General features: G+C 48.4%; 1 protein-coding gene and 1 non-coding gene across 2 annotated transcripts; one reads left to right on the top strand and one right to left on the bottom strand.

Moving 5' to 3' along the window:
• Positions 1-489: 489 nt before the first annotated feature.
• Positions 490-5488, bottom strand: ATP5MF (ATP synthase membrane subunit f). The gene is made up of 4 exons (XM_069571253.1): positions 5418-5488; positions 1983-2090; positions 1284-1400; positions 490-629 (listed from the first exon to the last, which is right to left on the bottom strand). The coding sequence occupies exons 1-4, from the start codon at positions 5428-5430 to the stop codon at positions 601-603; spliced, it is 267 nt and encodes an 88-aa protein (XP_069427354.1). The 5' UTR covers positions 5431-5488; the 3' UTR covers positions 490-600.
• A 10224-nt stretch (positions 5489-15712) lies between these two features.
• TRNAW-CCA (transfer RNA tryptophan (anticodon CCA)) lies at positions 15713-15784 on the top strand. The gene has a single exon. It is a non-coding gene; the product is annotated as a tRNA-Trp (tRNA).
• The last annotated feature ends 4774 nt before the right edge of the window (positions 15785-20558 follow it).

The raw sequence follows: 20558 nt of genomic DNA, 5'->3' as shown, positions 1-20558 counted from the left end.
TAGTAAGAAACGGATTCTGACCCTGATGCACTTTATCTCTGGTAGCGTGTAAGGGAGAGGCTGCTGGGCACAGCAGCCTGAGCTGTTGGGCCTTCTGCGTTCCCTTCCCACCTGTCATCCCGCTGACCTTCCTGCAAGTGAGGCTTACTCACCAGGACCAGATGGGCCCACACGCCTGGTTCCCTGAGACCCCAATAGCCCAGGATGGTGCAGAAAGATGGCGGAGGGGAGAACATTCTTAGGAACTAGGGCATCTGCCTTAGACTGAGTCTCAGCTGACAAAAGACCAAAAGTGAGGCAGAAAGAAGGAAAGCACCTTAGCACTGCTGACTGGGCACTAGGTGACCTCCAGGACACTGGGGCAAGATCCTGAAGCTCAAGGTTCAAAGTCCTGGGCTGCCTTGCCAGCCCCCTCTGGAAGCTGTACAATCACCCCACCCCAGCTTGTGCAGCAGGAGCTACAGGGGAGGCAATTGGCTGAGCCAGTGAGGCAGTCCAAGTACCAGTCATTTTTTATTGGATGTTAATTCTCCATTAGGATGTGAAAGGATTCGGGGGCGCCAGGAAAGGTGGTGGTCAGGAATGCAGAGTGCGCCCTTTTCAGTGGTACTTGCGGAGTCGCTCATGCTCTGGAGTCAAAAAGGCAAAATGGTAGAGAGTTCTCAGGTGTGGAGAAAGCACAAGGCGACAGGGAGGGCAGCAGGCAAAACTGCATGAAGCCCTCCTGAGAACTTTCAGGAGACGCCCTACAGCCTGCTTGAATCAGGAGCTCATCTGCCCTCTGAAGGCACGCCCGCTCAGAAAAACCACCCATGCGCCCACCCTCAGGGCCAGCACTGCTCGGGATGCCCCAGGCCGCACACAGTCCGTGAAACCCAGTCAGTGGCCACTGCCGACACTTCCTGGCCTCTCCCACCAGATAAGACTCCTCTCAGATCTCAGAATGGGAAATGCCACGCTTCACCAGAGCCCAGATAGCGGACTGCAGCCTGCAACCCACTGCCCTCTGCACACTGGCTGTTAGGAAGATGAAACCAAGATTCCCACCAACCTCTGGCAGAGCCTGCAGTATCTGACAGAACGCTGCCTAAATGTTTTCACCTCACGTTCACCTTACTTTTCCTGACTTTGCCACAGTTTTCTCCCTTAAAACACGCCATATTCTGGTAGGTCCCTCCAATTCTCCAGCTGTCTGTGGGATGACTTCTAAATGAGACGGTGAACCAATCCCACCCTGTCAGGGGAGACCCCACCAGAGGCAAAGCAATCCAGAAGAGACTCACTGAGCTCCTTGTAAGAGCGGCAGTAGTTTAAAAACACGTAGGCTGCCAGCACCATCGAGAGCCCCGCGATGCTCCCTTTCTTCACGTTCACGTACTTGTTGTAATACCGATAGTAACCTGCGAACAGGGGGGAGGCCACTCCTCTGAGGACACATTCTAACGGGAGAGGGCAAAGCTGAGGACAGGCCTCAGCGCAGGAGGAAACAGCACGCAAAAGACAGCAGACGGTGGTCAGAATTGGAAAACAATGAGCCCCCGGCCCACCCCCCGGGGGGCTGGCGACCACACAGGTCCCATGACATGATGACAGGACTGATCTGCCTGGTCACGCACTGTGAAAGGACAGACCCGAGAGACGGTTTCAGAGGTCCATCCTGCAAGTCTGGGCTCGCAGGGAGACGAGCATCGCAGACTAGAATCCCCTGTGCTTCCAGCTCATTTTCCTCTTAAGGCTTAATGACATTTCTTTAACACAGAGGCAGTGGTACACACTCCAGACAGGAGAAAACATATCCTCATCTGAAATATTTTCAAGCCAGCCTTTCACAGGATCCATCAAACATGGAAATTCGAGGCCTACCAATCTCTGTCCTCTACATAACTTACAGGCCTAAAACTGGCCAAGTTAATTCAGGGTGAACAAAAGACCTGAAGACCCAGAGGCTTGCTCTTATTTACACATGCCCATAAGGCTCTGACCTCTCTGAAATGCTCCAGCGATGCCCGAAGGGGTGAAATCCCGCATCAGTATCCAGCTTGGCAGCTCCCCTAGTTTGACTTCCAGGAGCTTCTTCTCCTTCAGTGGCACTGAAAAGGGCAACACAAAAACACACCCAGTGAAAGGGTCTCCCGGTTACACACACAGCATCTGTCTGTGTCACGTCAGCCACTCAATAATGATGCGTTCAGTACCATCACTAAACAGAGGCTGCACGTAAGTAATACTGTGGGTAAACGGGTCACACCAAATAGATTATCTTAAGCCAGAGTCTATGTATTGCAGAACAAGATCCTGAATAACAGCCTGCTAGGAATAACTATAAAAAGGGAACTAAGGGCCATGAAAGAGAGTTGGAGGATGGATGCCTTTATTTTGTAAGGAGGAGTGGGGAAAACTGACTCAGAGAAGTTGGCGAATCCTGAACAAAGGCAGAGAGCCTGCAGGCCGTGGGGGCACAACTCGATCTCAGGTCTGACTCCTACCTCGAGCATCCCACCTCAGAGCACAGACGTCAAATGACGTAGAGCCATTCCAGAGACCCAGGACACAGGAAGGGCTCTTGTTTGAGGCCATACTATATTCATCTCTGGGCTTAAAAGTAACAGAGGAACGGGGTCAGGGAGGGGCTGGCCCTGTGAATGCTCATAAAAGGAGGGAATGGCCTCTCCGCTGTCCTCTTCCCAGATGTCAACTTTAAAACATTGTTTGGCAGGCGTACTCTTCAGAGCAAGGAGTCAAGGGGCGCTGCTTCTTAAAGATAACCAAAAGGAGCCAGATTTAACCATTCCAAGGTGTCTTCTCCATTTTCGGGATCTAAGGAAAAGCTTGGGCTCCTTAAGGACTAACCTTGAGAGTTCACGGGGGGGGGGCCGTGGAGAGAATCCCACCATGAGCTCTTATCAAGGGCAAGGGCCATCATCAGGCTTAATGGCACATTCACACTGTCTTGCATTCTCATTCAGGGGCTGACAAGTGCCTTGGCACATCACAGGAGAAAAAAAGCCAACCGTTCATTTTTCTTCATATTCACGTGTCTGCGTAATGGTTTAGTCACTCGGTTGTGTCTCTCTCTTTGCAACCCCATGGAGAGTAGCTCCAAGAGTTACATATATGTACTATGAAGAAGAGCATTTCTGTAACCAAAACCAAGAAATGTATAAGCACAGGAAAAAAAAAGCCACACACACACACACATCAGCCTTAAGGAAAGCCAAGTACAGCACCATCACAGAACTCCAAGAGACCATCAGATGCATCAGAGATGCCAGTACACTCACTCACTCCAAGAGTTTCTCCCTCAGCAGAACACAAAGGCCTCGGTCCTTGGCCGCATACTGCCCACCCCCCGCCCCCCACACTCCTCTGCAGGGGCTGCCTCACACCAGTAGAGCGTGGTGAGGAACAGAGTAGACGCTACCATCAAGTATTCCGGGTTTAGTGCCACTTTGAAGCTGTGTGCCCTCAGGCAAGTTACTGCCCTCTTTGTGCCTCGGTTTCTTCTTCTGTAAAATAAAGTAGGGATAGTACCTACCTTGCTACTGAGCTCCAAGTACTACGTAAATAGGAATTATTATTATCTGTCTTCCTGCCTGTCTGTGAGCTATCTGAAGGTGAGAGTTCCCCACACACAGTTCCTGGTCATGACAGAATTTCACTGAAGGTTAAGAAAGGACCACAGGTTCTTGGGAGGGCAGGTGACTACCTGACTTGATTTTATGACTTCAAAAAGCATACTGTCCACCTATACGGAGGGACACGGGGAGAGACAAGTGTCTTCTGTGTGCTAAATCCAACCAGAGAGTGAAAGGTTTTAAGTTTTGCAGGTCACACAAGGTCTCTGTAACATAGTCTTAAAAAAAGAAAAAAACAAAAAACAACTATTTATGCACACATGCTGCACTGCAAGTCAGGCAAGATCTTAGTTCCCTGACCAGGAATGGAACCCAAACCCCCACCACCCCCACCCCTTCCCCACAGTGGCAGCACAGAGCCTTAGCCAGTGGACCACCAGGGAAGTCCCTGAACAAATATTTTTTAAAACACATAAAAACTATTCTTGGTTCACAAATCATACAAAAAATAGGCCACAGGAAATCCGGCTGATTGGCCACTGAATCAACCCAGATCTCATCTATCACTGTTGGTACTCCCATCACTTTATCTGATACTGAATTCAGTGGCTTTACGCTCTGGTGACAAATGTCACCTAAAAGCTCATCAGTACACGCACTCCAATCCCTTCACCTGGGTGACTCTGACAGGCCAGATGTGACACGATCTCACCCAAAGGTCACGCAGGGAAAGCCGGACGGCACCACTTGACAGTGGCCCAGGCAGTGTTCTGAGCACCTCACAGTGCTCTCCACAACTCTCTGCTACAATAAGAAACCAAGACTCAAGGTTTCCTTTTCCCACGCTGTCCTGTTCACACAACACAACCACCCTGGATAAATATTCTCATGCCCGTTCTTACAGATGAAAAAAAAGCATCGTCACCATCTTTTTTGACCCCCTTTTCATGTCTCCAGGCTGAGATTTAAGAATATAGAAACTGAGGGAAGACACAGACCCATGAGTCAGAATTCTGCCATTATCATGCAGTGTGACCACAGGCAAGCCATACCACATCTCTGACCCGTTACTTTCCTCACCTTTAAAATGGGATCAACGTTCCCGGCACTGACCTCCTGACAAGGTTACTGTGAGGATCCAGAGCTAAAATATGGTGGTTCCAGTATTTCTTAAAAAATCAGTGTGGACAGTCTGGTGAGTGTAGAGATTTATACACGCACATCATCGAAAAGGCTGATGGTCATACGGTCACTTGTGTGATTAAAAGCTCCGTTTACCACAAGACCCCAGAAGCCTAGGTTTGAATCCCACCTCAGCCCACTCACCACTAGTGACCTTGAATAGGTCACTTCACCTTTCTAAGCCTATTCAACACACTCAAGCGTCGACCCTTCCGTGGTGTCAGGCTCTGTCCCATGCATAGCTCCTCTGGAAACTGAATCTGAGTTTCCGCTTAACACGGAGGGCTCAGGTGCAAAGAAACTGCCAGAGCAGGGATAAGAGTGCCATTCCTCAGCGAGGAGAGGAGGGTGGTCAGAGGCGCGCGTTCCCAGGCCCCGAGGCGCGTCGCCGGGACGCCGTCACCCTCCCCGCCGCAGCCGAGCAGCGCCGGCTCTGGGCAGCCGGGAGGCACCGCTGGGCAAGAGGAGGAGGGTCGGGCGGTGCTGGACCCTGAACAGAGGGTCCGGTAAGCCTCAAGTGAGGGCGCGGCGAAGGTCCTGCGCGAAGGGGAGGCACTCCTGCACTCTGTCCCTCTCTTCCCTGTGCGACTCTGGGCACTGGGCCCCAAATCCCGACTCCTGCCTCCACCCGAGTAGCCCTAAATGGACCCGGAGACTCACCGACTGACGCCATCTTGGAGTCCTGGCTGTCCGCTCGGCGGGGCTGCGCAAGGACTGCTGGGTAAGGAGCATGCCCTCTGGGGGCCAGAAGCAGAGGCTCACGGGAAGCAGGTCGAGAAAGGGAGGAGGCTGGGCTTGCAAGTGAGCCATGAGTTGAAGGGCGAAGTAACATGGGCGAAGTAACGTAGGCAAAGTCCCGCGCCCCCGCAGTGGGGAAGCCGGGCGGGAAGCGGGCGGGGGTGACGGGGTAGGAGTGGAAGTGATGAGGCTCACCTTGGGTTTCCAGCCCCAGGAGGAGATTGGAAGGGACCAAAAAAACGGGGGGGAGGGGGAATAGGGGAACAGCATCTTAGCTTTCTTACTCTGTCGCCTTAAATTTGTTGTGAAGGATGACAGGGGCATATTAAGATCTTTGTCCCAGCTGTGCCTGATGGGAGATTCAAGGAATCCCCGATTACCAGGAAAAGATTCCCTTATAGCTCAGTCTGTAAAGAATCTGCCTGCAATGAAGGAGACTCGGGTTCGATTCCTGGGTCGGGAAGATCGCCTGGAGAAGGAGAATCCCATGGACAGAGGAGCCTGGTGGGCTACAGTCCAAGTGGTCGCAAGAGTGGGACACGACTGAGTGACTTTCACTTTACTTAGGTTTGATTCCAGAGTAACTGTGTACCCACGCTCTGGGACTGCACCCTAAGGTCGGAAATAAGCAATACCGTAGGGATACACAACTCCTTTCTGCCCCTTCTCCAGGCGCAATGATGATGCCTTACCACCATCTTGTTCTTCCTGGAAAGGTGGCGATAACCCTTTCTGGTTAAGCAATTCTGACTTGGGCAAGATGCTTCAATAGCCTGAATCCTAGTTTCCTTCTCTGTAAAATAGGGATATAATGCTTACGTGGCATCATTGTTGTAGGATTTAAATGAAACAATGTGTGTCAAAATAAGAACTGAGTGGATAGTAGGCATTGGACCAGTGAACTGATGGCTTCCAGGAAAGTGACTTGGGAGGAGTTGATTATCAAACTCATTTTTATCAGTCACTTATTCATTCACCAAATACACATTGCTATGTACTGAGCGCTAGAGACACTGAAGTCAGACATGGGACTTCTGTGGTCCAGCGGCTAAGACTTGGAGCTCCCAATGCAGGGGGCAGAGCACAGATATTAAGGATTTTAAAATATTCTTTATGCTGTTATAATGATGGATATATGCCATTATACGTTTGTCCAAAACCCATAGAATATACGTTGCATGAACTCGAAGATAAACTGTACTTCAGGTGATTATGATGCGTCGGTGGAGATCATTCTTCATAGAAAATGTAATAGTCTGCTGAGAGGTGTTGATAATCAGGGAGGCTATGCATGTAGGGTGGGCAGGAAGTATTTGAAAAATCTCTGTACTCCACTCTCAGTTTTGTTGCAAACCTAAAGCTGCTCTAAAAAATGGCTTTAAAAAGATGCATCACTCATAGCCTGTGCTCTGGGACAACCCAGAGGGATGGGGTGAGGAAGGAGTGGGTGGGGTGTCCAGGGTGGGGGGGACACATGTACACCCCTGGCTGATTCATGTCAATGTATGGCAAAAAACACAATATTGTAATTAGCCTCCAATTAAAATAATTAATTTAAAAAGGATGCATCAAGTGCCAGCCACAGGTTATAGCTTGTATCATCTCCCTGAAGCCATGGTTTTCTTCCTGAGTTACCTGCCTGGGTTTGTAGGAGTACTAACTTTCTGGTACTTGAGTTATTTTTTTTATACAACTTCACCTCCTTTGATCGTCGTTACTCATTTTCGCCCCATTCTTTGTTATGGAAGGAGTTTTTGCATGTTTCTCCCCCCAAAATGATTTTTTTCTTCTTCGACTTCCATTAATATTCCATTAATATTGTAAAGACCTCTTGCAATTCATGGATGTATTTTGAACTAAATGCTGGTTCCAGTGTTCACGTTTAATTGGTGTCTTCTCGTCAAGGAGAGGTAAGTTCCTAAGAATAAACTAGAGTCCTGGAAAATTTCAAGTTCAAATTCTGGCACATAATGAAATCACCCCTCATCCTACCCTACCATAGCCATTAGCCTTTGAGTCCATCTTACCATGTTTCCGTAACAGAAGAATCTTCACTTTCCACACCTCTAAACCTGGGCTCTTTTCTAAGCCATGCCCTGAAGTTTTAATGATTCTTAGCCAACACTAGATCCAACAGACTGCCTCTCTGCGCCTGTGAAAACTCTCTAGACATTCATAAGACGTAGTTTCTCATTCTCTATTCTAATCTCCCTCTGTGACCCGCATTTCCTTCAGTCACAGTTATCTACAATACTGGATGGCCTTTTTTTTTTTTTTTGGCACAGTATCACTTGATATAAAATGATTGCATGAAACAATACACATTTGCAAAAACTATAGAAACAGAGAATGACTGTCACATTCAGGATGGCTTTTAAGCTGTCAAGTCAAGCGGGCCTTAGAAAGCATCACTACGAACAAAGCTAGTGGAGGTGATGGAATTCCAGTAGAGCTGTTTCAAATCCTGAAAGATGATGCTGTGAAAGTGCTGCACTCAATATGCCAGCAAATTTGGAAAACTCAGCAGTGGCCACAGGACTGGAAAAGGTCGTTTTCATTCCAATCCCAAAGAAAGGCAATGCCAAAGAATGCTCAAACTACTGCACAATTGCACACATCTCACATGCTAGTAAAGTAATGCTCAAAATTCTCCAAGCCAGGCTTCAGCAATATGTGAACCGTGAACTCCCTGATGTTCAAGCTGGTTTTAGAAAAGGCAGAGGAACCAGAGATCAAATTGCCAATATCCACTGGATCATGGAAAAAGCAAGAGAGTTCCAGAAAAACATCTACTTCTGCTTTATTGACTATGCCAAAGCCTTTGACTGTGTGGATCACAATAAACTGTGGAAAATTCTGAAAGAGATGGGAATACCAGACCACCTGACCTGCCTCTTGAGAAATCTATATGCAGGCCAGGAAGCAGCAGTTAGAACTGGACATGGAACAACAGACTGGTTCCAAATAGGAAAAAGAGTACATCAAGGCTGTATATTGTCACCCGGCTTATTTAACTTATATGCAGAGTACATCATGAGAAATGCTGGACTGGAAGAAACACAAGCTGGAATCAAGACTGCAGGGAGAAATATCAATCACCTCAGATATGCAGATGACACCACCCTTATGGCAGAAAGTGAAGAGGAACTAAAAAGCCTCTTGAGGAAAGAGGAGAGTGAAAAAGTTGGCCTAAAGCTCAACATTCAGAAAACCAAGATCATGGCATCCGGTCCCATCACTTCATGGGAAATAGATGGGGAAACAGTGGAAACAGTGTCAGACTTTATTTTTTGGGGCTCCAAAATCACTGCAGATGGTGACTGCAGCCATGAAATTAAAAGACGCTTACTCCTTGGAAGAAAAGTTATGACCAACCTAGACAGTATATTCAAAAGCAGAGATATTACTTTACCGACTAAGGTCCTTCTAGTCAAGGCTATGGTTTTTCCAGTGGTCATGTATGGATGTGAGAGTTGGACTGTGAAGAAGTCTGAGCACCGAAGAATTGATGCTTTTGAACTGTGGTGTTGGAGAAGACTCTTGAGAGTCCCTTGGACTGCAAGGAGATCCAAGCAGTCCATTCTGAAGGAGATCAACCCTGGGATTTCTTTGGAAGGAATGATGCTAAAGCTGAAACTCCAGTACTTTGGCCACCTCATGCAAAGAGTTGATTCATTGGAAAAGACTCTGATGCTGGGAGGGATTGGGGGCGGGAGGAGAAGGGGACGACCGAGGATGAGATGGCTGGATGGCATCACTGACTCGATGGACGTGAGTCTGAGTGAACTCCGGGAGATGGTGATGAACAGGGAGGCCTGGCGTGCTGCGATTCATGGGGTCGCAAAGAGTCGGACAAGACTGAGCGACTAAACTAAACTAAACTTTGTTCATTTACTCTCAAACATTACTCTCCAATTGTTCAGAAGTCTTCATTGGGACACCTTTTCAGGAACAACGAGGCATTGGACACACCTCATTTCTCAACCCTACACCTGTTCTGTTCCCTGAAGCCCCAGTCCCAGCCCAGTTTCTAGCACTCAGCAGCTTTCTCTGGTGGCCTCAGACGGATATGCACAGGAGCTCAGGATCTGCAGTTGTTACCACGACCTCAAGCCTGGTACTGAGCCAGGCTGGCCCTGGGAGATGTGAGCGCCAGGTGCAGCAGCCCCAGCCGTGGACAGAGATGGGGAATAAGGTGGAGGAGGGGACAGTGGGCGCAGAAGAGCCAAGGCCTGAGTTTGTGCCTGTAAGACGAGCTGGGTCTTGGGGTAAGGGCAGATTCCTCACCGGGGTCACCTTTACAGAGCTTCTGGAAGGGATCAGCAGAAGGCACAGAGCCAGAGACCCGTCTCTCTGCACCCAGACCCTCTCTGTTTAGTATCTGGCCTGCACCTGGGCTTTTATCGTTGTCCCCTCCCCCAAATCTTCCCAGTCGGAGGTCATGGCTTCTGGAGCATCACAGTGGGAATCTGGTCCCCGTCTCCCATCTTTACATGGGTTAAAGGCCCTCCAGATCTGCTCCTTGTCCCTGTCCCTCAGGGCCCTATTGTGCCGCATCCTGCCCCTTGCAGGTTCTGCCTCAGTCCCCTGGTCCTGTCTGTTCTCTCTCCAGTCCTGTCATCTCTCGCAGAACTGGGAGATGCCTCACAGTTACCAGAGAAATTGCAGCAGCTCAGAGACAGCAACTCACAACTATCATGTCTAGTCAAAGAGGGGAAACACCTCCAGGAAACCCAGGGTCCCCAGGGCCACGCTTCCTCCCAGCACTGGCTGATTTTGAGGGAGAACAGAGTACATGGTCGAGCCTGAGTAGGGAAGCCAAGCAGAAACACTTCCTGGAGTCACCCTTAGGAGACCTGGGAGACCTCCTCTTCCATCTGGGTTCAGGACCCTGACTCCGCTGGCAGTTTCCATGGTGAGAGTGAACAAGCCTCAGCATGGTCCTGTCCCCTACCTTCATCTGCACAAATGAGGTGACCCAGCATGACAAAGGAGATGCTCAAATAGGAGGGACTGGGACCTCGAGAAAGGGAACCCACGTGGGGGCAAGGCCCTTGGATGGGTGGCCTGGGGTTGCGGGCACTGAGACCTGGGGCTCTGCTGGGAGGTCTGAAGACCTGGGCAGCAGCTCCTGGGAGAACCAGGAATTGGGCTCCAGAAAGTGTAGATGGAGCCCAGATGTACACATGGCACCCCACAGCAGAGCTGAGGCAAGTATCAGGGGCGTCATTTGCAGAGGAAGCATCTCAGCCTCAGAGGAGCAGTTCAGAGACGAATCCACTCAGGAGGGCAGCTTTTGTCTTGAGGAACATTGTCACCTTCTCAAGTTCCTCTAAACCCCCCTCCCCAAAACAGTCTCATCGAGTGACTGAATTCTAGGAAGTTGCAAACAGTTCAAATTGGTCTCTGCAGATCCTCGCTTCAAAACCATTGAGTTTTGTACAGACGTAGAAAGAAATCTTAGGGTTACCAAAGGGGAAAGGAGGGAAGAGGAGTAAATTAGAAGTGTGGGACTAACAGATACACACTTACATATATAACAGATATACACGTTAATTGTGTATCAACAACAGTGACCTACTGTATAGCACAGGGAACTATGTGCCATAGTTGTAATACCCAATACTGGAAAAGAACCTGGAAATACGTATCTGAATCACTTTGTTAAATACCTGAAGCCAACACAATATTGTAAATCAACTATGGGTTAGTCGCTCAGTCGTGTCCAACTCTTTGCGACCCCATGGACTGTAGCTGGCTTCTCTGTCCGTGTGATTATCCAAGCAAGAATACTGGAGTGGGTTGCCCTTTCTTTCTCCAGGGGATCTTCCCAACCCAGGGATAGAACATGGGTCTCCTACATTGCAGGCAGACTCTCTATGGTTTGAGCCACCAGAGAAGCCTGTAAATCCACTATACTTCAGTTTTTTAAAATGGGGGAATGAAAACCCATTGAGTTTTGTAATTGGAAGTGAAGTCCAATGGAAGGGAGAAGAGAGATGAAAGTCTAAAGCAAGCTCTGCCAAGTGGCTAATGGGTTATCTCAATCTGTCGCCAGCTCTCTGATCCCATTCCTGTGGGTGCAACTAAAATAATCTTTTTCCTTGCTGTCTAGCAACACGACCTGCCTGCCATTGGGTGCTCTGGGTCTCCCTCACCTGGGAGCTTCCTGCAGCTTCTCCATGAAGGTGAGGAACAGGATGGAGGCAGCCAGCACAGAAGGGGCTCTCCGGGTCTAATCCACATGTACGGGACTACTGATGTACCAGCTTACTGATGTCTGCAGTTTTCTTTGAAGTGGATGAAAATAAGATGGGTTGGTGAATGGGAGATGGATGGATATGTGCTAAAGTTAACTGCCTTTAAATATTAATGATAAATGTTTGCAGGATACAAGTATAAACTGTAAAATTCTTTCAGCCATCCATTAGATTTCAAATTTTTCATATTTAAATGCTGGGGAAAACTTTATGAGGTCCTTCCTCCTTTCATGTTTTGCGGAGGTCCCCATACAAACGATGTGAATTTTCAAGGTAGCTGGACCTGGTGGGATGCTAAGATAATGGGAGGGGGAGCCTGTTCAAAACAAGACCATAATTAACCATTACCCAGATTCCTTGAGAGATTGCCAGAAACCTCTCACCCTCAGTTCTTGGACAGGTGGAAGGAGGCCTCCGACAGCTCAGAAGGGAGCCATGGGGAGCAAGGAACGTGGACCTCACCCCACAGACACACTGCTCTCCAAGTGTGCCTGGTAGGAGTGCATGTTAATGTCACAGGTGGGACAACTATTGTGCTGGCAACTCCTCCATGAAGAAGTCGTTAGTGGGGACTCACATGCTCACTCATCTGCTTTGATGGAAAAGAAAATGCACTAAATGAGGCTGACTGCTCAGCACGCCTTTCCTTTTCTCCTGCTGCAGACCCTGAACCCGACGATGGTGCTCACTCGGGCTCTGATGTGTTCCAAGTTTCTACCCACATCTTCCTCTCCAGCTGGTGCTCCAAGCAGTGAGCGCCTGTCATGATTCAGCCTCCTCCAGGTTCATCCAGTACCTGCCCACCTGACCTCTTCCATCTCCCTGGTCAAAGAGGTCTGCAGATTTTTCAACACTGAAAATGACTTGCTGTGACAAGTACCTGACATCTATCCCCTCTGAGGTTCTCTTTTGTGCTCCGGTGTCCTGAAAGTGGATCTCACTGTCCATGGTACTTTCACACCCTCTCGTCTCTTTCCCTTGTCAGCCACGGTTCCTGAAGCTGGTTGAGATTTCCCATAATCTCGTGAGGGTCACTGAGCTCCTGGTGTTCATCTTGGTGGTGGCATCCTGTTGCCACAATTCCACCAGCATCAGAATAATAGTTTTTCCTTCCAAACCCGTTGGGTCTCAGCTCTTCTGTGTTTCTCTGCCTTTGTTTTTGCTTCCCCAAGGGATGAAGAAATGGGAGACCAGAGTCCATGACCGAGACTCCGAAGAGGAGCTGCTGCCCCGAGTGGTCACCTCGGTAGCGTCATCTTTAAAAGGTGCCTGGAAGAAAGGGGCCAGCAGAAGGAGCAGGAGCTGAGGGGCCTCCTCTGGGCACCAAGACTGTGTGTCCAGTGCTGGCCCTGGCGACCAGGGCTTTATACCCTCCCCACACCCCACGTCCGGCCGGCCAATCCCCGCTGAGGCTCGGGACGTATCACAGTGGGGCGTGGTGCCTGTCCCCGTCCCCACCCCCACCTGACTCCCCAGGGGAAGTCACCCCGAAGCAGCGCCTGCGGGCCTCCCCCGCCGCGGAGCGTCCCTTCCCTCTTTCACCCCACCTACTATCTGCGCAGGTGAGTCACGATACGTCCCACAGTTCGTTGGTGAATTTTTTGAAGCTCAGAGACTCTGGTTGTTCCAGGATCACAGCGCTAGCTGGAAATGAAAAGCCTGCTGAACCCAGGACCGCCCAGCAAGGGTCTTAAAAGCCCAGCAGAAAGCTGCTTAGGGATTGGTAATCGTTGGGCGGGGCCACGGAAGCCCCGCCCCAGAAAGCCCCGCCCCGCACTTGGTATCCTTGGTGATACCCTCAAGATACCCTTTCTTTTTTTTCACATTTTGCATATTGGTATTTAAGGAAGACTGTCTAACTAAGAATTAGAAGTTTAACTCCGCCTGCAAGCGCGCTGATGGTCCCCTTGGAGGCTTCTCCGCGGCTTTCGTACTTCTGTCAGCATTTCAAGAGCAGCCGGGTGCCGAGGCCACGTCGCCGCCAAACCTACTCCCTACTGTCCACACCGGCCTCTCTGGCCCACAGGTGACAGTCTCCTCCTGTCCCGCCTGGCGCCCCCGGAATGGGGATAGGAAAGCGGGACGTGGGAAGGGCATCCACCCCACCCCAACCCCCTACCCCACCTCTCTGGGTAACAGAGGCTAGGGTGAGAGCCAGAGTGTATATTTGGGCACTGAACACCAATAAATTAATGTTTCTCTAATGACGTTATTTTCCCTGAAACCCCGACATCTATAACCAACCTGCTCTGTGTTCATCTGGCTTCTATTCCCCCTTCTTTCACCTGATGAGCTCAGTCGCTCTCCCCAAGGACTGGGTAGCCCGCTAGGGCTCCTCTACACATGTAATTTACCACTACTGCCACAGACCTCATTGGGCGAGAGTGGAGTCGTCCTCTCACCACCCAGAAGTGAAATAAAATTATCCATAGTATCCTTGTTTAATGCATTATGGGAGAGCGTCTGTCCCCCCTTCTCTTCCAAGAAAAGTCAAATCTGAAATAGAAGACTTAGGATGCCTCCTCTGTGGTTCAGCTGGTAAAGAATCCGCCTCCAAATGCGGGAAACCTGGGTTCGATCTCTGGATAGGGAAGATCCCCCGGAAAAGGGAAAGGCTACCCGCTCCAGTATTCTGGCCTGGAGAACTCAGTCCATGGGGTTGCAAAGAGCGACTTTCACTTTTTACTTCAGTCTCACTATACATACGTCTATGGGACAGTGATAAAGAACCCACCTGCCAATGCAGGAGACACAAGAGACACAGGTTTCATCCCTGGGTTGGGAAGATCCCCTGGAAAAGGAGATGGCAACCAGCTCCAGTATTCTTGTCTGGGAAATCCCATGGACCTAGGAGCCAGTCTCACTGTGAAAGGGATTTGCTTCGTTGGTTATATGGTTATCTTTCTTTCCGGCATCTTCAAATTCTATCTTTTCAATTAACCCTTTCTTCAGCATGCTAACATACATTGATCTATCACCTTAAACAGTCTATTTATGCCACATTGCCCTCTTCAAAACTGCTTTTCTCTGGGTTACTTTGGAGTTATCAAACTTCTAATTTTTAATGTTTTTAAAGGAAATATAATTGATTTACAATATTTCAGGTTGCAGCAAAGTGATTCAGATATATATACATCCATGGCTCAGTGGTAGAGAATCCTGCCAGTGCAGGAGACACAAGAGACACAGGTTCAATCCCTGGGTCTGGAAGATCCCCTGGAGAAGGAAATGGCAACCCGCTCCAGGATTCTTGCTTGGGAAATCCTATGGACAGAGGAGCCTGGTGGGCTACAGTCCATAGGGTCACAAAGAGTCAGACATGACTGAGCACGCATTCTTTTTCAGATTCTTTTCCATTAAAGAATAGTGCAAGATATAGCAAAAGTTGAGTAGGTCCTTGTTATTTATCTATTTTATATAGTGTGTATGTTTTAATCCCAAACTCCTAATTTACCCCGTCTCCCATGTGTGAATATGTTAATTTTTTAAAGCAAAAAATTACTAAGCCCCTTTCTGTTAAAGGGAAGTTGTGTTCCTCCCTAGGTGTGACACCACCCCCTCAACATGCAAATCCTTCTGGCGTTCCGCCTGCAGGAGTGGAAAAAAAGAAAGCACCAGGAGCGCCAATCAGCCCACCCCGCCTTCCCTGACAGCCGAACTTCTCATTTTCCAATCTCTTCCCAAACATCCCTCTCTAAAAAACAAAACAAAACACCTCTGTAGGGAGAGTGGGTTTCCCAGAATGAGGGGAGTCGAATATTCCTTGAGCTCTAAGCTCCTGACCCTGCTTCATTTACATCTCATTTTGAATAGACTCAGTATAAAAGGGACAGAGAGCTTACAGTCATTCCTAAACGGTAGTAAGAGCAGTAAAAGAAAACAAAAGCAGAACAGAGCTTACACCTGACAACCTCTGAAATTGTCCCCCTAAGGCGTTACAGGAGGAGTCGCCACCAGGACCTCGTGGCGCAACGGTAGCGCGTCTGACTCCAGATCAGAAGGTTGCGTGTTCAAATCACGTCGGGGTCAAGGTACCTTTTTCTCTTGCCAAGAGATAAATTCGGTAGTGAACCGAACAATTGTCTGTCCGTGGGCTCCCAGCAGAAGCTTTTCTCCTATCTTTTATTTAGTCCAGAGAGACTTCTTGTGAACCATTCAGCAACAGACAGGCATTAACTGAGAGGTAAGAAAGCCTTGAAAGGGAAGAAAAACCCAGGTGAGCCGAAATGTCAGTTGTTTGGTTCTTTTCCTTATCAGGACTAAGCTTCAGAGGGGACATCAGATGACTTCAGATGGGACAGTAAAACAGGGCGTGAGGAGTCTTTGCTAATGAATTCACCCCGGTGTGAATATAGTTTTATTTGGTCCCCACACAGGTATGGTACAGTCTCCCCGGGTTGATATTTGTGTCACTCTGATGAAGTCAGGTTCTCTGCCCTCTCACCCCACCCCAACCACCACCACCCTGCAAACTTCATGGTTTGAGCTTCCTCTGTCAAAAGCCCCCTGAACATTGTGGTTAAAGACGACATACTGTGAAGCTAATTAAAAAGTTATTATGTTGATGATGGAGTTTTTGAACTCTATGGGAGTGGGAAAAAATTACTCTGGAATTTACCATGCTATTACTTAGATTTCATTTAAATGCGTGTCTCCCAGAGGGATATGATTCAGTCAAGTTCCAGATACATGACCTGAGCAAGGAAAAACCCAAGTTAAAGGAAATGAAGACTGTTGTAGACTTACCAGGATTTAGCTTTCACTTAATTAATTAAGCTGGCCCCAATCCGCCTTCAGTTTGAAAGTCTGTCTGTTTCTGAGCTTAATAAATGAATAGATAGGTAAACAGTGATTAGGGCTCTGTGCTCTCAGAGGTGAGGGCCGGGAGCTGAGGGCCGGGTTCCATTAGTGGTGAAAAAAAGTGTTAGTTGCTCAGTCTTGTCGGACTGTTTGTGACCCCCGTGGAGTCCACCAGTTTCCTCTGTCCATGTAATTCTGCAGGCAAGAATACTGGAGTGGGATTCTCCAGGCAAGAATACTGCAGTGGGTAGCCATTCCCTTCTCCAGGGGATCTTCCCCAGAGACTGAACCTGGGTATCCTGCATTGCAGGCAGATTCTTTACCATCTGAGCCTCCAGGAAACCCTCAATCAGTGATGGGGGAATTAAAATGTCATAAGCCTTGCGCTGGGCAGGAGGAGGAAGAAAAAAAAGAAAACCCCCGCCTACAAATTGTGGGTGGGGGTTTTCGCTTTTGAATGTATATTTATTTGGCTGTGTTGCAGAGACCTTAGTTATCGAAGGAGGGATCGAACCTGTGTCCCCGGTATTGTAAGGCAAAACCCTTAGCCACTGGCCCACCAGGAAAGCCTGCAGGGTGTGGCTTTTAAAAGGTTAATAGTTAGTGAAATATCAGGATTGAGGGTATAACAGTCGCCTGGATGTCAAGGTAATGTGTTTTATGTATTAGTCTGTTTCATATTTTATATGCTAACTTCCTCACTTCTCCGTCGCAAAATTCTGTATTTGTAATCCATTGCGTCCAGAGGGTTTGGGATGTATTAATAGTACAGGGAAGCTTGGCGTGCTGCAGTCCATGCGGTCGCAAAGAGTCGGAAACGACTGAGCGACTGAATAACGAACAAGCAAGGTGGAAAGGTGGGAAAGGAGAGGTAGACAGAGTTGGGGGAAAATGGCTCGGACAACACGAGCCTCGCCTGCTGAAAGAACCTGCGGTCCCTGGGCTTTTGAGGATCCGCCCATGCTCCGAGTAGCGCTGCTGGTCCGGCCCCTTCTCCCGGACCGAGGTTCCCATAGCGCCTAAGCCAGAGGAATGTGTGTGTCTGTGCGGGTGAGGGTGGCGGGGTGGGAGGGTGTTCCCACTGACACAGTAGCTGCCTCCGGATCAGCAGGTGCCAGGGGGAAGTTTCACCATCCTGGGAAAGCGGAGGGCAACTCGTGGAAGGAAACGCTGAGGTCAATTGTCCTCCCTTCCTCGCACTTGAACTGGAGCTAGTCCTACAGCGAGGGCACGAAAGTGGCTTGGGGACCAGATCTGTGCTCCCCCTCCTTAGGTCCATGTTCCTGCAAGACTGACTCTCTATGCTACCTGCCTGGGGCTGGTCATGCTTGACGTTTCCTCCATCCCTTCAGTACCTCCTCCTGCTGCTGCTGCTGCTGCTAAGTCGCTTCAGTCGTGTCCGACTCTGTGCGACCCCATAGACGGCAGCCCACCAGGCTTCGCCGTCCCTGGGATTTTCCAGGCAAGAACACTGGAGTGGGTTGCCATTTCCTTCTCCATGCATGAAAGTGAAAAGTGAAAGTGAAGTCACTGAGTCGTGTCCAACTTCTCAGCAACCCCATGGACTGCAGCACACCACACTCCTCCGTCTATGGGATTTTCCAGGCAAGAGTACTGGAATACCTCCAGGTGCCTGAAACTTACTGACCTGCCCCACTGGCCATGCACTGGCTTCTGTAAAGAGAAACGGGCGCTTCTGGGGGTGTCCGCGGTCTATGACTGTTGCTTCGCTTCTGAAGGTTTTCTCCTCTTAAGCACCCCACTCCAGTGTTCTTGCCTGGAGAATCCCAGGGACGGGGGAGCCTGGTGGGCTGCCATCTATGGGGTCTATGAAGTGACTTAGCAGCAGCAGCAGCAGCAGCAGAGTGACTCTAAAGAACGGTTATGGTAATTGATTTCCCAAACATTTGCAAAATCATAACAGGATTACACTCACACCCACACACACGCACATAATGTTCCAAGATGTTCAAGCCCTCTTCTACGAGCTGTGGTCAAGAGAATAAAATAAACTGGGCTCTCAGGGAAGTCCCTGTCTCCTAATCAGTCTGAAGAGATTTTGACATATGAGAAGCAAAACACAAAACAGAGGCTGAAGTGAGGATATGATCAGAATGGAGAAAAAAAAAAAAAAGAATGGAGACCCTCTCCCTCCAAACCTTCATGTACTTGAGTCACAACTCTGAGAAAGAGTTTTTATTTTGCCCCAGTTTGTAAAAAATGCAATTACTAGTTGTTGTTTTTAAGAGTAAAATATGTTTTTTAAAAGAAATTTTGTCAAACACAGGACATTCTGATGAGAAAACTTAAAATGACCCAAATTCAAACATCTCAGAGAAAATCAAAGCTCTTGTGTGGATGGACAACTTTGCTGGGATTTTTCTGTCTCTACATCCTTACACATCTTATAAAAGTCTTCCTGTAAAACAATTTCCCTGGTTATACCACTATAAATTTAATGTGTTTTAAAATAGCTCTACGGAGATATAATTCACTGTTTCAAAGCATATGGTTAGGACTTCCCTGGTGGTCCAGTGGCTAAAACTGTGCTTCGGCTAGAAGAGATTCAGGTTCAATCCCTGGTCTGGAAATTAAGATCTTACATGCCCAGTTCAGTTCATTTCAGTAACTCAGTTGTGTCCAACTCTTTGTGATCCCATGAACTACAGCATGCCAGGCCTCCCTGTCCATCACCATCTTCCAGAGCTTGCTCAAACTCATGTCCATTGAGTCAGTGATGCCATCCAACCATCTCATCCTCTGCTGTCCCCTTCTCCTCCTGCCTTCAATCTTTCCCAGCATCAGGGTCTTTTCAAATGACTCGGTTCTTCCCATCAGGTGGTCAAAGTATTGGAGTTTCAGCTTCAGCATCAGTCCTTCCAACGAATATTCAGGTCTGATTTCTTTTTAGAATTGATTGGTTGGATCTTCTTGCAGGCCAAGGGACTCTCAAGAGTCTTCTCCAACACCACAGTTCAAAAGCATCAATTCTTTGGCGCTCAGCTTTCTTTATAGTCCAACTCTCACATCCACACATGACTATTGGGAAAACCATAGCTTTGACTAGATGGATCTCTGTTGGCAAAGTAATGTCTCTGCTTTTTAGTATGCTGTCTAGGTTGGTCATAGTTTTTCTTCCAAGGAAAAGGGCGGGCCAAAAAAGTACAGAGAACTGCTTTGGGTATGTTCACAGACTTGTACAGCCTTCACCATAGTCAACTTTGGAACAATTTTTTATATATATATCACCAAAAACAACCCTTTACCCATTAGCAGTCACCCTTCATTCCCTTGTGCCCCTGTCCCCTCTAGCCTTAGGCAATCACAAATCTACTTTCTGTTTCCATAGATTTACCTATTCTGAATACTTGCTATAAATGAAATGAAACAACGTTACCTTCTGTGTCTGGTTTCTCTCACGTACATGTTTTCATTTAATTAAGTTTACATTTTACTCCAGGGAAGAAGGAGTTATTGAAGAGTTCTGAGAAAAGTGACATAAATAGATTTAATTTTAAAATCTTCATCTTGGCTTCTTTGTATAGCACGGATTGAGGAAAGGCAAGATTAGAGGTGGAGAGTGTTTAGCTGACTATGGTGATTTGGACTAGAATGCCAACTGAGATGCAGCGGGTTTCTCTGGATTTCTGTGAAGAATTAGAGCTAGAGCCTCCAGTGTTCCTGACACTGAGGATAGAAGTATCTTTTGCCTTGTTTGATCTTAAACTCCAGGGAGTGGCCCTCCCCATACTGACGTTCCTCAGTTCAGTTCAGTCGCTCAGTCGTGTCCGACTCTTTGCGATCCCATGAACCGCAGCACGCCAGGCCTTCCTGTCCATCACCAACTCCCGGAGACTACCCAAACTCATGTCCATTGAGTCGGTGATGCCATCCAACCATCTCACTGACGTTCCTAGGTCCGCACAATTCTCCCTGTTTGCTTCTTTTTCACATCTTTTTCTTGCCAACTCCTTTCATTTATCAGGAGAACGGCTTCTCACCC

This window comes from Ovis canadensis, chromosome 24 (assembly GCF_042477335.2).
Source record: "Ovis canadensis isolate MfBH-ARS-UI-01 breed Bighorn chromosome 24, ARS-UI_OviCan_v2, whole genome shotgun sequence".
Lineage (NCBI taxonomy): Eukaryota > Metazoa > Chordata > Mammalia > Artiodactyla > Bovidae > Ovis > Ovis canadensis.
The sequence above is the reverse complement of the archived record's forward strand: the minus strand, read 5'-3'. Positions and strand labels throughout refer to the sequence as shown.